Genomic DNA, 18,196 nt, shown 5'->3' with positions numbered 1-18,196 from the left:
TAGGTGTACTGTGCAAAAACTTGTTTTGCACAAAGCGGCCTCCTGGTGGCGCTATAACAGGCCGTTCTGGAAATTTTGGGGCAATTTAGGTTCATCGTTGGCATCCAGGGAGTGTGTGTGCAAAATGTGGCATCGACCGGGTTAACGGTGCCGGAGATTAGCTGCTCACGGACACACACACGGACGGACGGACACACGGACGGACGGACGGAGTGCAAAACATACTCTCCCCCCATGCCTTCGGCCTGGTGGAGACAAAAATGCTTGAAACTGGTGAGAAGTGAAAAGTGCAAACATTAAAGTATAGGTATATTCTGTGTGACACACAGGCACAGCACAGCACGGCACAGCACACTAAAGGCCCTTTTAATGTTTTTCCACCATGGTGAATGCATGTGGTGCTTTTGAAGAAAACATTAAGTCATGCAATTTCCATGGACATGTGATCATCTCCTTCTCCTTGTCCCTTGACTTGAGGTCATTCAATTCAATCAATGATCAATGAATAGACTCTTTGTTCCACTGATGACGATATCGAGATACTAATGATGACAGGGAAAATATCAAGTTATCAACCCAACCCACTGTCCCACTGCATTGTGATAAATCAAAAGGTTCATGCACTGCAGACCTAGAACACTTCATTAATGCAGAGGTTTTGAAATGCTTATATCCATAATATGAATCTACCATACAGGCCATTTGTATTCATCCAGCACCATTTCCATGCATGGCTTTCTTTTAATTTTGTGAATGTGCTTTAGCCTAGATTCATACTTTTTAAGACTCAATCATTGCTTTATGTGCTATGCATGTGCTCTATGCTTGCATGTGATTTGCATGCCTGTTATACATCTGCTTTTAATGTCATAATGTTGTTCTTGTTGATGATTATGTGGTTGTTGAGCACAGTAGTATTCTCCCTGTACATCCTGTGGTCCCCTTTTCTCATATGAAACCACACATCTATAAGTAGCCTAGAATGCTTTCAAATATAATGTTTGATATTAGGTATACCTTTCTGAATGTTTGTGGCTTCACGTTAACTTTCTTGTGCTGAAGCGTACAGAGTGTAGTGTAGTTTACTTAGCACCTATACATACCTATCCTGACAATAAAAGGCAGTCTGAATAGGCTTCCCTTGAGGCAATACTTGTTCATACTTGCCTACCTGCACTTGGTTATAACTTAGAGGGGCCTCCCATAAACTCATTGAGGAATGTGGATACCTCACTCTACCATCACCACTAGGACACTACATTTAACCCTGTTATAACTGCCAAACAAAAACAGAGAATAATAATACCACCTTAAGCACTCCCACTCTATATACCGGCAGAGGTGTCTGTGCCATCCAGATCACAGTACTTTAAAAGCTGCAATTATCTTGTAAAACTTTTTAACTTGACTCGATCTAAAAGGCAGATCGGAAGACATTTGTATAATGTTTTTTTACAGGATATGATTTGTGGAGAGCCTGTTATTGAAGTCACTGTCTGAATATAACTACAGCTGTTATGTTGTGGGAGTCACAAGCATGTGTGCAGTTGCCGTGGTATCAACAGCAGAGTGAGCAGACACCACAGGGTGAGCACTAAGCAAAAACTCCAACTTATTTCTAGCTTATTTCTCACAAGCAAACTTACACAAACTTACAAGCAAACTTATACTTATACTATATTTCTTTATAGATGTACTGTAAGCACCACCTGGTAAATACAAATATATTGCCATGGCGATGTTCCTCATATTCAATAATATACATTATAATAATAATGAATACGGTAAGTCATAGAGTTTGTCCATTTGTCTTCTGGGTCTATACTCCTTGCCCAGCCAGGGGCATTGTTGACATTCAGTGTCCCTCACCACCCTCCACTCTGCCTTAACAGTTGGCATGGTCACATCATCTCAACCACAGCTGTTATATTATTGTGTTGTATCATTGGCCAGACCAGCAGTTCTTTAGACAGTTGCCTGCCTAAAGCAACAGTTACAGTATATCATGTCATGATTTTTTATCTGTACAGTATCTATTGAATCGCCTTGTTGACACATAATTACTAATAAACAATTCCATTAATACGACCGGATATTTGTAAAATCATTATAGCTCATCAGTCAGTCAGACTGTAGACCAAAAATATGTGTGAGCAAAGAAGGGATTGTCAAAGTGTCTAAATTTATATCCATGGAATTCATCCACCCCCACAGATATAATGTTGTCACTGTTACTTGGTTTATGCACGTGCATAAGCGCTCAGCCACACTTACAAACTCCCACACACAGCTGCCTTGAGTGTCTCATGTAGGAATCCAGATCTTGGAATGATTGTACAAGAACGACCGCTTTGATGGTGTCTGTGGTTCATAGAAACCTGAGAAGGGGGTGGGGGAAGTTAGTATTACTCAAAATAATTCTCATGCCGTATTGGCTAACACAGTCCATTAAATAATCGTGAGCTTGACCATCCCAAAGCTAGAAATGAGAGAACTAAGACTAACATTATGTCAGACAACCTTGTATTCTTGTGTGACTACACTGACTGTATTGATATTGGCATCATTTCCCATTACAAACTGTTGTTGCGTGTGCAGCCCTGAAGGGTATCATTACATGTCAATTCAGAACAGACTCAACAGAAATGAAATAGCACCACTGTAATTTACAAAGCATTTTGTCTTGTAAAGTATAAGGGGCTTGAAAGAGTACCTGGGCCTGGTCCGCCCTGGCCCTGCTTTTCTTGGATCATCCGTCTGGTATGTGATACAAACACAGCAGAGGACATGAGGTGCTTGGGTGGTCCGTCATAGTTTACTAGATCATACTGCCCTGGGCCAGGTAAGAGAGGGCTCTTGTGAACAATCAGAGGAGGGGCTGATAGCGTCAGATAGTGTCGCCTCCTTAAAAAGACAGTTGAGAAAATGGACTTATAGGCCAGTGAATAAGGTAAAGTAAGGTTACTGGTTAATATTGTTGGTTATACAAAAATCACACTTGTGAGAAGTGAGGGGCGACTTTGGGGGGCATGCACAAACATGACGCCACTTACGTCGTTTGCCATTGACTTGTCCAGAAATGTTTTACGGAAGAAATTATTCTGTAAAAAGTCCATAGACTTGGCCACACACATGACTACACGGGCGACACACCAGGTGTTGAAGGCCCCTCAAAAATAGTGTGAACGCATGCATATCAAAACATACAAGGTGGAGCCGCACTGAAAACGCTAAACCCCTTATCCCTGAACCTATTTTGCAAAACATTTTTGAACAGTTAAAATGGCCAGGCTACAAGCTCACAACGTGTCAATGTAGATTGGCTAGTTGAACTATTCAAAAATGTTTTTAGTAATAAAAAATAGTAAAAAAGGCAAAGACGTTTAGGGATAAGGGGTTTAGCGGTGACGAAAATGGAGCCCTATATGTTTCCATAGAGTGTCAAATTAAGTCCTCACAATAGAAAATGTCACCATAGCTCTTCAGCAGACATACAAGATTGTCTAATGAAGACCTTATGCTCAAATGTCACATCTGGTGGTAATAAATTGCTATGGTATCTTTTTTGTGCACAGACTTCATATCATGGGTTTTTACTCACGGCATGATGGTCCTCTTCACTGGCGCAGGGGCCTGGTGGGGGTTGTAGGCTCCTGGGCCTGGCACAAGGCTGTCCTGTGCAGGAGGGAGCCTTGGAGTTTTTGACTTGAAAGGCGACATGGCAACTCTGGGGCATTTCTGGATCACGGTCTCCTTCACTTCATAGTGGCCTTGAATTGTAAGTAACAACAAAATATTTAAAGTAAACCCATTAAGCCCTGAGGTCGATTCTACAAATGCCTTCTGAATCAGTAGTTCGCACACTCACACTCAAGATTTATGTGTGAGAGACACAAAAATCTAAAATGACTGGCTCTCATGGATGCTTAGTCGGTTTTAATAGGTTAAATAGAGTAAATGTAATGCAGCCCCTTAGAGTAAATAAGAATGATACTGATACTTACATGGTGATGGCACTTTTACAGTTTTAGGGGAGGAAAAATAGCTACGTCTAGTTTTTGACAAAAAAGCAGATGAAGCAGCAACTATAGGATTTCTTTCGTGTACCTATAGATCCAGGAGAGTAAAACTTTAATATACAAAATACAATTTAAACAGAACAAACAAAACAAACATTTTACATACATTTAACAGTTAACACTGAGTAAAAAGACCCATGGCAAGCCACATTTTTCAGAGATACATTAACACTGAAGATTTTCGTTTTGAATAATTACAGTGCACTTGAATAATTCACATACATCATATTGATTTGGTGCTGGAGTTATGTCCTTGGGAACATCTCTTTGCAGTCCCACAGGTGATCTGAATGCTCTGGAGGCCCCTCTGCTTAAGTTGTACTTAACCAATGAGGACTGCAGGTTGTATGCGTTGGGCCCAGGGGTAGGCCTACCTCTCTGTGGGTTAGGGGGGAATCTGAGAGCCTATAGTGGTAATGAGCAGATTATATCCAGGCAAGTTTATTATACTTTCTGGCAATTCAAGTGCAATCCAGAGACCCCACAAAGTACATGCCATTGAAAAGTTGACTTATAAGGACAACTTCACCTTTGATGCAAAACTTCCCGTGCCTGTAACTGAGAAAGAGGGGCTAATGACTTCAGCAGTGGCAATAGAACCATAAGTGCCTGGTCCAGGATTTTCATTCTGAAGCAAATACAAATAGTTATTCTTCATATGCTGCATATCTAAGTCTGTCTGCCATCAATTGATATGATTTTGTACAACGGTATATATGTATACATATGAATGAAGTTGTAGACTCGTTGATATTGTCCTACCAAACTGTCTTGCCAGCAGAATCTCTTGGTTTGTGAAGAAAACCCCTTCCTTTCTGTATAGCTTATCACAACTGCTTGGTATTTGGTAGGCACTGACGATGTAGTATAACTTGAAATCTCACAAACTAGACAATGGTCAAACAAATTAATCATTTATAGGCATTATGAAAATGAACATTCATGTCTGCAGCAGCAAATCAGAGAAACTCACCATTATTCAATCCTTGATCATTCTGGCCCATGGTTCATGTAGACATTGACATAACATAACATTCATCGCTGGCTATCAATAAAATAAACAATCCAGCACCACAAGACTGTAGATTGATAAGAGTCTAATAGATCCGCTGCTGTATGCTGTGTAGCTCATAGCTGCATGTCATTTGTACAGGTTAACATATTAAATAATTATAGGAATACATTCCTAGATTAATTTACTGATTAAACACCTGGAAATATCTGTCAATCACTGATATTTGATCAAATATAACGATCAAAGTCTTACTTATCCAACTGTAGGATAAAAAGTTGTCACCAAAAAGGGAAAAACAATGGATCTTCAACAAATGTTACTATGACAACATAAAACCAACAGATTTGGCCCTGAATCCAGTTTGCATTATTGTACTTTAGCGCCACCCCGTGGCCAATATGCAATTGGTTAATACTGCTTCAACCTGAACCTGTACACTTTCAGGGCAAGATTGAGACAAATTCACAAGGAAGGTCTGATGATACAAGAGACATATGATACACTTGGCCTGGCCTGGACTGTGGCCTTGGTTCAATTAAAAGGTATGGCAACAACAGATAAGGGACAACTTTTGATATTAAATATTTAAACTAATATAGTCCATATAGATAAGATACCTGTATTGATCCCACAGGGGCATCCAACTTCCTCACTCTGCACATCTAAACAATATCAGTTTTGGTTTAGGGTGGTACCTCAGACTTGTTCCTTTTTATTGCTGGGAAATATCCCTGAAGAGTATCTAAATAATGATAAATATTTAATCAAGATCCTCTTAAGTAAGAAAGCGATCACACGACGCTGGTACCAACAGGACCCACCAACTAAAGAACATTGGATGGACATTACTGAGGAACTGCATGTTATGGAAAAACCTTTTAACGGAAGAAATTATTCTGTAAAAAGTCCATAGACTTGGCCACACACATGACTACACGGGTGACACACCAGGTGTTGAAGGCCCCTCAAAAATAGTGTGAACGCATGCATATCAAAACATACAAGGTGGAGCCGCACTGAAAAACACTCTGGGCTCCAACAGGACCCACCAACTAAAGAACATTGGATGGACATTACTGAGGAACTGCATGTTATGGAAAAACTAACATTCATTAAAAAAAAGTAGCTGATCTACAAAATGACCAATCTAAAAAATGTCTCCTATGACATGCCCAAAACAGGGACACGAGGGTGAAAGTGGTCAAACAAAGATGACTTGTCAAGATTCAACCAAAGTTTATTATTCATATATACACACACACAAATGTATATACATTATACACATAAATACAGTATATACATTATATACACACGTATATACAAGAATGTACATACATACAGTATATACACACACACTTATATACAAGAATGTACAAACGTACAGTATATACATTATACACATAAATACAGTATATACATTATATACACACGTATATACAAGAATGTACATACATACAGTATATACATTATACATTATATATACACACACTTATATACAAGAATGTACATACATACAGTATATACATTATACATCATATATACACACACACTTATATACAAGAATGTACAAACGTACAGTATATACATATATACAGTATATACACATTATATTATACAGTATTAACATATAAGAATGAATACAGTATAACAGAAGCTTGTTGGAGGTAACCTTGTGTCACCATCTTGAAAGCCTGGATTTCATTCCCAAACTGTCCAGTATGATCTAGTCTAGGCCAAACGTACTCTAGAATTCTAGAAAGTGGTTTCCGGGTTGGCGGATATACCCTAGCGGTTATTATAACAAACTGAACAAATGATAATGCCTCTGGCCGAGGAGAATCACTTTTGGAGGAGCAACGGTGCTCATTGTTTCCGCCATGGTTTCATAACGCAGTTAATATCCGCCATGGACCGGATCAGAAAACTGCAAAATGACTTGATACCAGTCTAGTTGGAGATGGACTGACTGTGGAACATTTACTTTGGAGTGGACCAGCCTCCAAGAAGGCAGTTTCTGTTACAGTATCCTCCTCCTCTTCAAAGTCCTCCCCAACCTGCGAGTGGGTGTAGACGCAGTGAGTGGCCGTTTCCTCAACCTCCCATTGGCTGGAGTCATGGTGGGTGGGCGCTTCCCATTGGCTGGAGTGACGGGGAGTAGGCGCTTCCTATTGGCTGGAGTCACTGGGAGTGGGCACTTGTGCTGCGACAGGAGGCAGTTGTGACCACTGTTAAGAGAACAATGAAAGATTTGTTAGATAAAACAACCTGTCAATCAATTTATATCAATACATTCATCTATGTACATATCCATCCATGTTATTTCATATTGACCTTGGATTTATTCACTATTGTTAGGTAGGGCAAGTGATATTTTGTGCAAGTTCTCTCTCCTGATTGAATAAAATAGGTATCCCAAGCTGAAAATGCATTTTCTGTTTACTAAAGAGAAGGAGAGACATTGAAACTTACTGAACAAACACGAGTACTATCAGAATATAGAGCTATTTAACACTTGTTTTAACCCATTCTGACCGGGCACCCATTTTGGTGTCAGCATCATGTTATGCTTTAGCTATTTAAAAATAGCAGATCTACAAGCTCATATCGCGCCACCGAGTGGCGCGATACGAGCTTGTAGGTCTGCTATTTTTGAAAAATCGAAGAGCGACTGACATTTTTTTAATCTGATCTCAGGTCAGAATGGGTTTATCAGACCAGTGTGTGTCTGGCGGAAACCTCGTATGAATCTGATCTCAGGTCAGAATGGGTTAAGAAACAAATGTCACGTACCCTAGGATTTGACTGTGTAGATTTGTTACTTATTTGATACTTACTAGGAGCTCTGGAGCACCAGGTGGGGCATTGTGATGAAAGTATGCTCCAACACCTGGATGGGTGTTATTCTCTCCCTCGCGTCCCAATGTAGCATCCTCTTCATCAAGTCCATGAAAAGCGCCTTGTGATAAGGGTCCATATCATCATCAAAATCCTGTGTATGGAAACGATAAAAAGGATAAGCCACTGTCCAAATAAATCACGTATTTAAGTTTTCTGAAAAAGAAATGTTGCTATATAATAGTCGGGTGAAAACCTCATATGTACAACTCAAAGCGGGTAGACAAACAAATATTTAGAAAATTGGAATAGAGGTTTCTGCCCGACAACAGCAATATAGAAAATTATAAAATAAGTAGCAGCTTACTTACCAGTCCGCCCAGGCTATCCCAGTTTTCTTCAGCTTTGAAGCCTGTTTCAGCTTCATACTCTTGTAGAGTCTGGGGGGAAAAAAAGAAAAAACACAAGATACATTTTAAGATGCATCTTTTACAGTTTCTGCAAAATACAAAATAAATATATTGAAGCTGTTAGGCAGAAAAATGTCATCGTTTTATATATTTTTATAAATTAATTCCCTATTTTATACTTTTTCATATGACAAAACTAACAAGAATAGAAGAGGTATAAGCTAAACAGGTTATAGATCATCCATTTTAGCTTTTTTCTTTTAGGATATTGAAAATCTTTTCACCTATAAAGATATCCCTAAAATAGGGAGGACATGCTGAAAATGGTTGTGTGAGTTTTCTAAATATTTAACCAACATATTTTAAAGAGTTTGAGACTAAATAATAACTACATTGGATCGATTGGAACACAGGTTATTTGTGTCCATTTCCATGCAAGGTTTCTACCCAACAGTGATGATTACAAAGGCACTAGAAAATGTCAGAGATCTTATTAGGCCAGTTCAGCCACAGTGAGGGAGGGAGTGAGTTGCAATACCTTAAGTCTCCATGCACGTTTGTCCCGGATGAAAAGCTCCTGGCTTTTGGAACCAGCATCTAGGAGGGACTGTGATGGCATCCCAAGCTTCAGCATGATGGATCGCATCTGAACAACAACATCACAACATCATGTTAGCATTTTTTTTTAAACAGCCCAACAGTAACATCAGTTAGTAGTATACAACACGTTTCATTTGACTTGAAGTGCAGGTAACCAATACCAGATTTTCTAATCAATAAAAACAAAACTCGATTTGATTAAAGTTTACTTTTTAGAACATTAACTCCTTCAGTGCCACCTGGTGGTCACCAGTTTAGGCTCTGAGTGCCAATTCTCCCATTATAAAAAATAAAGAGGGAGTTTTATTTTTATTTTTTATTATTACCTCTTTACAGGCATGGCACTCAGTGCAAAGACGTCTCGGTTACGGGATTACGTCCCTAGCACTTATCCTGTTTAACTAGCAAACAAATTAAAAATAAACAAATAACTGATGGATATGAAATAAATATATGAACTGAATTATCATCCTATTTTTTTATAACTTATTGAATAAATAATGGCATATCTAGCTGGATTACCAAAAATAGGATCTTCATTCTACAAGCTCACAACTCCAGTTGTAATATACTAGTAAGCACATCATATTGAGTGGTATTAACATAACAAAATACTCACCACTTCATATTCAGAGTTTCCAGTAAACAGGTATTCTCCCAGCACCCCGGCAGCCATAAAGCATCCCAGTGACCACATGTCAACAGCCTCTGTGATGGGAAGACCCAGTGACACTTCTGGTGCTCTGTGGGTAGAAAGAGAACAATGTGAGACATTTTACACTTGACTTTTCGTTCGCACTCCTTACACTTTTAGGGCAAATGGAATGCTTACTGTGGCAGCTGCTTCCAATAATATAATGTAAAGCGACTACATGAGAAAACCTTAAAGTCGCTGAGAGGCGAAGGGATGGGCCAGGTTGTCAGACGTGCTCTGCTCCGCATATAAAAGGAATTCCCTGGATCCAAAACAATGCGTTTATTAAAGCAATATGAATGACTCAAAGGGTGCTCAAACATAAATCAAAGTAATCACAGCGATCCACGTAAATAAAAGAAAGCAAAATATGAATTGAACATGGTGGACCCTCTTGTAAACAAGTGTAATGCTTAATTTGGTCGTCCACTCACAGTTAATAGTCTTTGTATTGAGTTTGTGCTTGAAATGTACTGTAATTCTGTAAAACTGTTAATAAATATTTCAATCAAAAAAGCTTATGCAATGACAACTTACGGACTAGTATATTGTCACTGTGGGGTGGACCTTGTATGTAGAGAACTATTACTTTCCAGGGAATGGACAAAATAACCTGTGTTCCAAATCGATCAGTCGTGACTATAGGATACAAATCTTCAAATTTCTTGTTCAAAGATTTTCAATTAGAAACCTAGCAGATCCACAAGATCACAATGCACTTTAGCAGAACACATTGTGATCTGCTACTTTTGGAGGACTATGGAGATGCTAGGTTTCTGCCCGACAGCAACAATATACAGGTAAAGTAGACAAGTTAATAACAAAGACAACATGTTTATTATGTAAATGCAACTCACCTAAAATAAGGATGTTGCATCTTGCATCCTTGTTGCACCTCAGATACATCTGTAGCCAGTCCAAAGTCGACGAGTTTGACTTTGAAGGGAAGTTGATGTTGATCGACCAACATGATGTTGTCTGGCTTGATGTCTCCGTGGATCAGACCCACAGTCTGTAGCATCAGTAATGCTATGGCAAGCTGAAAACCAACAACACATAAATGTTAACACTCTGCAACGCTGTGGCAAGCTGAAAACCAACAAAATAACACCCTAGAAATATCCGTGTTTGTACCTGTTGTATGATGGGTCTAATCTCCATCAATGACAGAGGTCCACCTCTGTCATTGATGAAGTCTAAGAGATTACAATCCAGAATCTCAAAGACCAAGCATCTGTGTCCATTGTACCAAAAGCTCTTGTGAAAGCTCAACAATCCACATCTGTCTGGATGCAAGGCTTTCACCGTTTCCAAAATGGACACCTGAAAATACAAGAACATACAATGTTATAGTGTGTTACTTTCAACTGGGCTGTCATTCCCATTCTGGACATTTTTCAAACAATTTAAAACATTACATTTCATAAAATACATTTCATAAAATAATCTAGAAATTGGCAGATTGTACAAGGCAAGCTTGTATAAATTAAATTTACAAAGTATATTGGGTTTACCATATAAAGATCATTTTAGTTAGATGCTAATTTGACTACTTAATCAGGACATTAGTAGAATATATTATTGTCAAAACAAACACCAAGAACTTAAGAAGTGCCTAGTTAACATTAACAAGCATCTACTGATGCACAGCCTTGGCTTGGACATAGTGTTGTTTGCAACGGACACCCTACCTCCAAGCGACCCGACCGAGGCTGGTCAGACCTAGCCTGGTTAATATTAATAAACCAGACCGAATCAGCCGTTGGCAAAAAATGCCGAATTGAAGTGGACTCGGACCCAGACTTTTTTACTTTTTTACCTCCCTGGAAATAAAAACGTCTGGGTTTCCGAGGCTATATGCTACACTGCTACACGATTGTATGTCTTTAAATGTTTTGATGAATTGAACAATGTATGTGGACCCTGTTGTAAACAAGTGTAATGCTTAATTGGGTCGTCCACTCACAGTTGACAGTCTTTGTATTGAGTTTGTGCTTAAAATGTACTGTAAATTCGACAAACTGTTAATAAATATTTCAATCAATCAATCTGCTCTGACCGTAAAGCTATCAGCTTTTCCAGGCTTTTGTGAGTTACTTTCCTTCAATAAATTCCGTGCAGGTGATGTTTTTTATTAGTATTGTGGTTTGGATGCGCTCGTTGTAAATCACTCTGGTCCTGACTCGTCTCTAACCCCTTTCGGAACCCTCGGTTAACTTTTCTGTAGTTTGGACGCGGTACCCTAGGGTAGCGGTCCAAAATTCAGAAAAGCTAACCGAGGGTACCGAAAGGGGATAGCCCTGACTCCTGCATCGTACTACTACTACCACGTACCCGTTTCAAAATCGCACATAACGCTAGGCTGCAGGAGGTTGCGTTTTTGAAAACGAGCGTTTCCTATATCTCCAACGAAATTTCTTGACAGAAAGTAGCTCACAATATCCATCACAACATGGATAAACGTGGATTTTTATTATGAAACAAACACTTGTCTTTACCTCGTTTTCTGCTACAGCAGCGTGTTGTTTTTCGACGATCTTAACGGCCACGGTGACACCCGTGTCCACGTCGACACATTTAACGACAGTGGAAAAGTCACCGGCTCCCACGACGCTCTTGACGAGATAACGGCAACCCTCGCCTCCTTCCAGAACCTCGTTCACGCCGACTACTAACGGTCTCGTTTTGAGCACCATCTTCAACAAGTTCAAATCACCTGTTCAGAGCGACGAGCTTCAAGCCCTCAACACAAACCGCAAAAACTCGAGTCAAATAAACGCCAAACTAAACAGTAGCCAACAATCTGTAGGAAGATAGCTTCGACAACAAACCGTAGCAAAACTCGAATTACAAACGGTCGATTCCGGATCAACTGGCAAACGCGACCGCTCTCCAAGATGTCAGCTGATGGAATGAAGGCTGAAGGTGCAGCTCAAATTCAGCAGACGCGCTCTGATTGGTCCATCACCTGGTAAGCGCACGTGCGTAACACGTGAACACGTGACGTCGAGACTGCCTCGGGACTGAGAAACGGCATTAAGAAAGGTTTTAATTTCCCCGATGTGACAATATGTGTGTTTGTTTTTAACGTATAACAACTGTTTTGTATTTTTTACTTTGTGAACGCCAGACAATGATATGAAGTTTATGAACAGTGGTTTTTGATGTTTTTTTGGAGGGCTGGAGGATGGGCGTGGGGACATCGAGTGACGTCACAAGTGGGCGTGGGTACACCATATCGCGATTTAATAATTAATTAAGTGAGTTTATTTTCTTAATAATACAATAGTAACCTCTGACCTGTGGTGTGCCGTGGTGTTTAACTGAAATAGGTGTTTATCTGGCTGCTGCATGCTTACAGCGTTTCAGCCTTTTATTTTGTGTTGCATAACTTGCATTATTAATGTTGCATTATTAATACAGGGGTGACCTGAGAAAAGTCGCGGTTCACTCTACAACCATTTCTTTTCGCAGATGAGTGGGACCGAGGCTACTCTACAACTCGGTAGGTGGGGGTACTGCACGACATGATAGGATTACCACCCGCCATAAAACATCAACAAGAAGAAGAATTTGCAACATCCGCGGCGGCGCCATTTGTTTTGTTTTTCGATGAGGAGGGAGATCCATCATGGCGATGCACGCTAAGGTGACTCCGCCACAGATCCCCGACACTCGTCGGGAGCTCGCAGAGCTGGTGAAGAGGAAACAAGAACTGGCTGTAAGTTACTTACAACCCGCAGGCGTTTACATTGCGTCTCGTCAGAATCATCGTACAGTTGTAGCGTTTCGATGGGAATATGCTAAGCGAATGCTAGCTGCATATGCCAAGCTAACCTCAGCTAGCAAGCTGAGCTTCCGGTATATGTGGCTGCGCTAGCTTCTAACGTTAGCTAGCACAACAGAGACTAGCTAGCACAACAGAGACAGCATCTCTTACGTTACGATAATAACACTTCACAATGACGATACACATAAGCTACAACTGTAGGCATGAGGGGGGGAAACGTATTGTTCAAAGGGGGGGCTTTCTGGGTTCATTCCCTGTTACATTCCCCATCCATTTGAGCCATTGTTAGTCTTAGAATGGCTGTGATCTTACATATACATACATTTAATGTATTAGCCATATATCACTCCCATGCCCTGCCCGCCCATCATTTAAAGTTGTGGCGCTGCAGTGTGTACTCACCCAATAATGAATTGCTCTGGCAGAGAACTTGATTAGTGATTAAAATATCTACACTTTTCAACTACCCAGCGGGGTCTGACATGATTGCTGGAGTGGACTGATCAGGCGTCATTAATTACCCTGCACCTGTCATTGTGTGCCCATGTGCTCCACAAGGAAGTTTTCATATGTGCAGTCAGTCCTGCTATAGAGGGTATGCGTGTGACGTCATCGTACCTGGACGTTATGCGGGAACGCCCACTGAGTGGCAAAAAACAACTTTCTTGACAGCCCATTCATCCAAACAGAAAAGACCTGTCTGATTGCATTAAACAATGTTAAACTCACCAACATTGCAGCTGAACGAAAAGCTTGAATTATCCTCTATCTGCAAAGTTTTTGTTTCATGAAAATCCACCATAGAAACGTTATGAGCTACTTTCTGTTAAGAAAAAGTTTGGAAGTGCTTGTTTCAATAACACATTTTGCTGCCTCCTGCATTAGGTGACATTTAGAAACAGGTGGCGAGCGCTTCCAAACTCCAACACTCCATGCTAGTGCTACTCAATGTTTTGCCACTCAGTCTAGATGAGGGGAGCGTGTCCTGATGGGAAAAATCATGCATGTGCATACTCTCTATAACACGCCACAGTATTCATATTATTTGCAGGCCCTTGATTTAACTCTTGAGTATACAAACTGTAAACAAATGGACCCATTTGGTTACATGATCTGTACATTCTGAACTGGCAGATGCATTATTATCAGAATTCAGAAGCCGTTTTCCTGTTTCTTCAGGAGACATTGGTGAACTTGGAAAGACAGATCTATGCATTTGAGGGCAGCTACCTAGAAGACACCCAGATGTATGGGAACATCATCAGAGGATGGGACAGATACCTCACCAACCAAAAGTAAGCAAACCATGGCAGTATATGGAAAGATTAGATGCATTATAAAGGAAAAGTCATGACATGGAGTTCACTCACTTCATGCTGTTGTCTTGTTATGCCTTCGTAATAGGAACTCCAACAGTAAGACGGACAGAAGAAATAGGAAATTCAAAGAGGCAGAGCGTTTGTTCAGCAAGTCGTCTGTCACCTCAGTTGCAGTGAGTGCCTCTCTCCCGCTCTCCCTTTTCAAAATAATCGCAGTATATTCAGGGTGAACAGCTTTCACCTGATGCAAAGTGAGAATACAGGGTGTTCTCTTTTGTTCAACAGGCGGTTTGTGCACTTGGCGGTATACCAGATCATATGAACGAAAAGCGTGAGTCACCAGATATCATGAATGTACTAAAATTGACAGCATCGGAAGTTTAACTTTTTGTGGTGTGACCGACTGCAGGATGAGGTGCTGAGTTTGTACTGTTTTTCTTTTCACCTTCAGGTGAGCCAGGCAGTGGCACAGAGAGTGACACCTCTCCGGACCTCCAGAACCAGGAGAACGAGCCCAGTCACGAGGACACGGAGGACGCAGACGGAACCCTGCAGGATATGAAGCCACAGAAAGCTGCCTCGTCCTCCTCAGGCAGCCACCATGGCAACCACAAGAAGAGGAAGAACAAGAACAGACACAGGTTAGATACAAATGAAAAGTATCATTGTGTTTAGACTCTAAACATTAGGCTTATAGTAAGTAGTTCCCATTTGTTCTTTAGAATGCAAAGTATGCAGAGGAATCGGGAGCTATGGAACTGCAAGTTGCTTTTGTCGATGTATTACCCTTTTGTTATAAGGCAACTTTTGGCATTAACATGAATCCTATCATTCTATTGAGGAGGATATGAATATCTGACAACAACACTCCCCTAGTATAGACCCCTTATCAGACAACGTCGCACTCGAGAAGAACCAGTATGTGCGTGCAGGCTGGCACCACATGAACCCTACTGCTCATAAGATGCAATGGAAAAGTGGTCACTGCACTCAAATGTTAAAAGCAAACACAGCAAACTTACAGATGCTGTTTTTCCACAGTGTGGAGGAAGAATGCTTGGTATTTATAGTCTGATCTCTCGCTTGAAATATATAATCCTTGGTTTCTGTTGTGTGTAAACAATAATGGCAATTCAAAGCAGCCAGTCAAAACCACACCTACAGTCGCTGTGGTTAGACCAGAGGGAGATGCTCGCGCAGCTGCAGCCCATCAAGCCTAATTTGTGCTCCATCCCGCGAAAGTGTCACATGTGCAGAGAATGGCCGTGCAATACCATTGCGCTGTGAAGTATATGTCTCAGTAGGAGGGCCAAAACAAATAATTGGTCTGTGTTCTGCATATCGAGAGTTCATACTCGCAATGCTGTAAAATGGTCATGTAAAATGTGTTTTGACTTTTGACAAGAGGAAAATTGGGAAGTGTTATGTCAGATTTTCATGTACTTGATAGAATTTGTTTTGTCATCAAAGGTGCACTTTAATGTAAACAATGAGAAAAATTATCTCTACTTCAGAGACTACAGTAAACAAATTACAGATTTTCACAGCCTCATTTAATTTATGGCATAATCTTCACAATCTTTCTAAGTAGGACCTAGCTTCTGATTGTTGTACTAACTACTGCTGCTCTTTTCCTTCCCCTAATGCTGACCCTTTCCCCCACCCCCAGTCCTTCTGCCATGTTTGATTATGACTTTGAGTAAGTCTGAAATTTTACTTCCTGCTCCCATGGTCTTAGCCATAGACATAGAAAGGTAGTCGCCTCTTCCGGCTCTGGGGCGAATGCTCTCAAGTGAGGGCAAGCTTCCATGTTGGTGCCAAGGAACGTAATGAAAGGAAGGGAAGTGAGGCACGTGACTGGACGCCGCATTGAGACTCATGAGTCATGTCCATATAACTATGGGCGCACTTCCGCCCTCAGTTTGATACAGGTCACTCCAATGAATTGCAGCCGCGAATGAGGCGTCTATCATTCTATGTCTATGGTCTTAGCTGACTGCAAACCCCATCCTACTTTTCCACCGTCTGTCCTGCTCTTGTTCTCCGTCTGCTTCTGTTGACGTAGAGTTTTGCAAGGTCTTTACACACCGGGGGTGCGATTAATAAATTATGTGAAAATTATGTGAGTATTTCACACACACATATATATATATATATATATATATATATATATATATATATATATATAAAATATTTAGTTGATGCCTAATTCATACAGGTTGATGCCTTTTTATGTATGGTGAAAAATCTCAACAAAATAATTGCATCACTTAATAGTTGCTTAATATTTGCTTTCTTTGGGGAAGCACCCATGACATAAATAGTTAAACAAATGTATATTTTCGGGCGAATTAAATTAATTGCATGAATACAACTCCCGCGGTGTGTAGGGCCCTAAGAGTGGTAGTTACTCCGTCATACTGCATGTTCAGCACTTCATTCGTGAGCCATAATTATTCTATATAACACATCAGCATGCAACTCTCTGGATTCTATTGGATACTTCAGATGTAATACTGAAGTATCAACACATCTTCAAGTTTCGAGTCGACCCCAGATTAATTTCAACGGCTCAAGTTGTCCTATTCTTAGCTGGTTAATAAAGAACCGTCTCTAGTGCTATTAACATGATTGGTGAGGCTACAGATTACGTACATAGAAAAAGAAACAGGTGTTCTTGTTATGGTCTGGACTCTGTTAGCGTCTGTCACTGCAGCAGTGCTGCTTTTCGGCCATGGCTACATTGAGCAACAAAAGAAACAGGAAAGATTTTTATTCAGTGCGATATCTAATTAAAACCTGTTTGGTTTTTTCTGTTGTAGGTTTGACATGAAAGTAAACAAGAAACCAAGAGCTGTAAGTTGAATTCTTAATTTCTTCGTCTTCGTGATACAGTGCTCGATTACTGTATTTTATTAAAATCATGCCTCCTCTGTCACAGGACTATTCAACTTAATAAAGAAGATGCCTACGTGATTATAGACAAACACCTGGACACAGAGGAGGCCTATGGTCACAGTTTCTGGACTTTGTACACCTTTGTTGGTTGTCATATTTCTGCCTGTACCATGTAAATTGACATTCCCCTTTGCTAACTTTTGGATACATTTGTGTTTATGCTTTTTTTTCTTCTTTTTTTTTTTACCTTACAGTAAAAGATGAATGGTCTTGCATGTTACTACAGGCCCAGCCTAGTAGTAACGCCATATTGTATAGTGTTTAAAACATATTTATTATGTAACTGTCATGTTTCCCCATTGTAACATTTTGTTTTTTGTAAGTAATAGTACTGTAGATCATTATTATTGCCCCAGCTTTTATTTCAAGACTTATTTAGCATAAAATTGTAATAAAACAACAAACTTTTTTATCATGTCTTTAAATATTAATTAAGGGCATTATAAATTGTGGTCTTGGTAATTACAACAGCCTATGGCAAGAGAGAGAGGTCATA

The 18,196-nt window shown here is 40.1% G+C and overlaps 1 protein-coding gene across 1 annotated transcript; it reads left to right on the top strand.

Annotated features, from left to right (window-relative positions):
* Positions 1–13,056: 13,056 nt before the first annotated feature.
* Positions 13,057–18,111, top strand: meaf6 (MYST/Esa1-associated factor 6). The gene is made up of 7 exons (XM_083783945.1): positions 13,057–13,354; positions 14,603–14,718; positions 14,828–14,915; positions 15,028–15,073; positions 15,194–15,383; positions 17,565–17,598; positions 17,684–18,111. The coding sequence occupies exons 1-7, from the start codon at positions 13,265–13,267 to the stop codon at positions 17,696–17,698; spliced, it is 579 nt and encodes a 192-aa protein (XP_083640071.1). The 5' UTR covers positions 13,057–13,264; the 3' UTR covers positions 17,699–18,111.
* The last annotated feature ends 85 nt before the right edge of the window (positions 18,112–18,196 follow it).

This window comes from Protomyctophum parallelum (genome assembly GCF_964188405.1).
Source record: "Protomyctophum parallelum genome assembly, chromosome: 1".
Classification (NCBI taxonomy): domain Eukaryota; kingdom Metazoa; phylum Chordata; class Actinopteri; order Myctophiformes; family Myctophidae; genus Protomyctophum; species Protomyctophum parallelum.
This window is presented reverse-complemented; position numbering and strand designations above follow the sequence as displayed.

Coding starts and splice junctions, on each gene's coding strand:
- meaf6 (XM_083783945.1), top strand. CDS start 13,265: ATGGCGATGCACGCTAAGGTGACTCCGCCACAGATCCCCGACACTCGT. Junction 13,355..14,602: donor AGAGGAAACAAGAACTGGCT/GTAAGTTACTTA, acceptor CTGTTTCTTCAG/GAGACATTGGTGAACTTGGA. Junction 14,719..14,827: donor AGATACCTCACCAACCAAAA/GTAAGCAAACCA, acceptor CCTTCGTAATAG/GAACTCCAACAGTAAGACGG.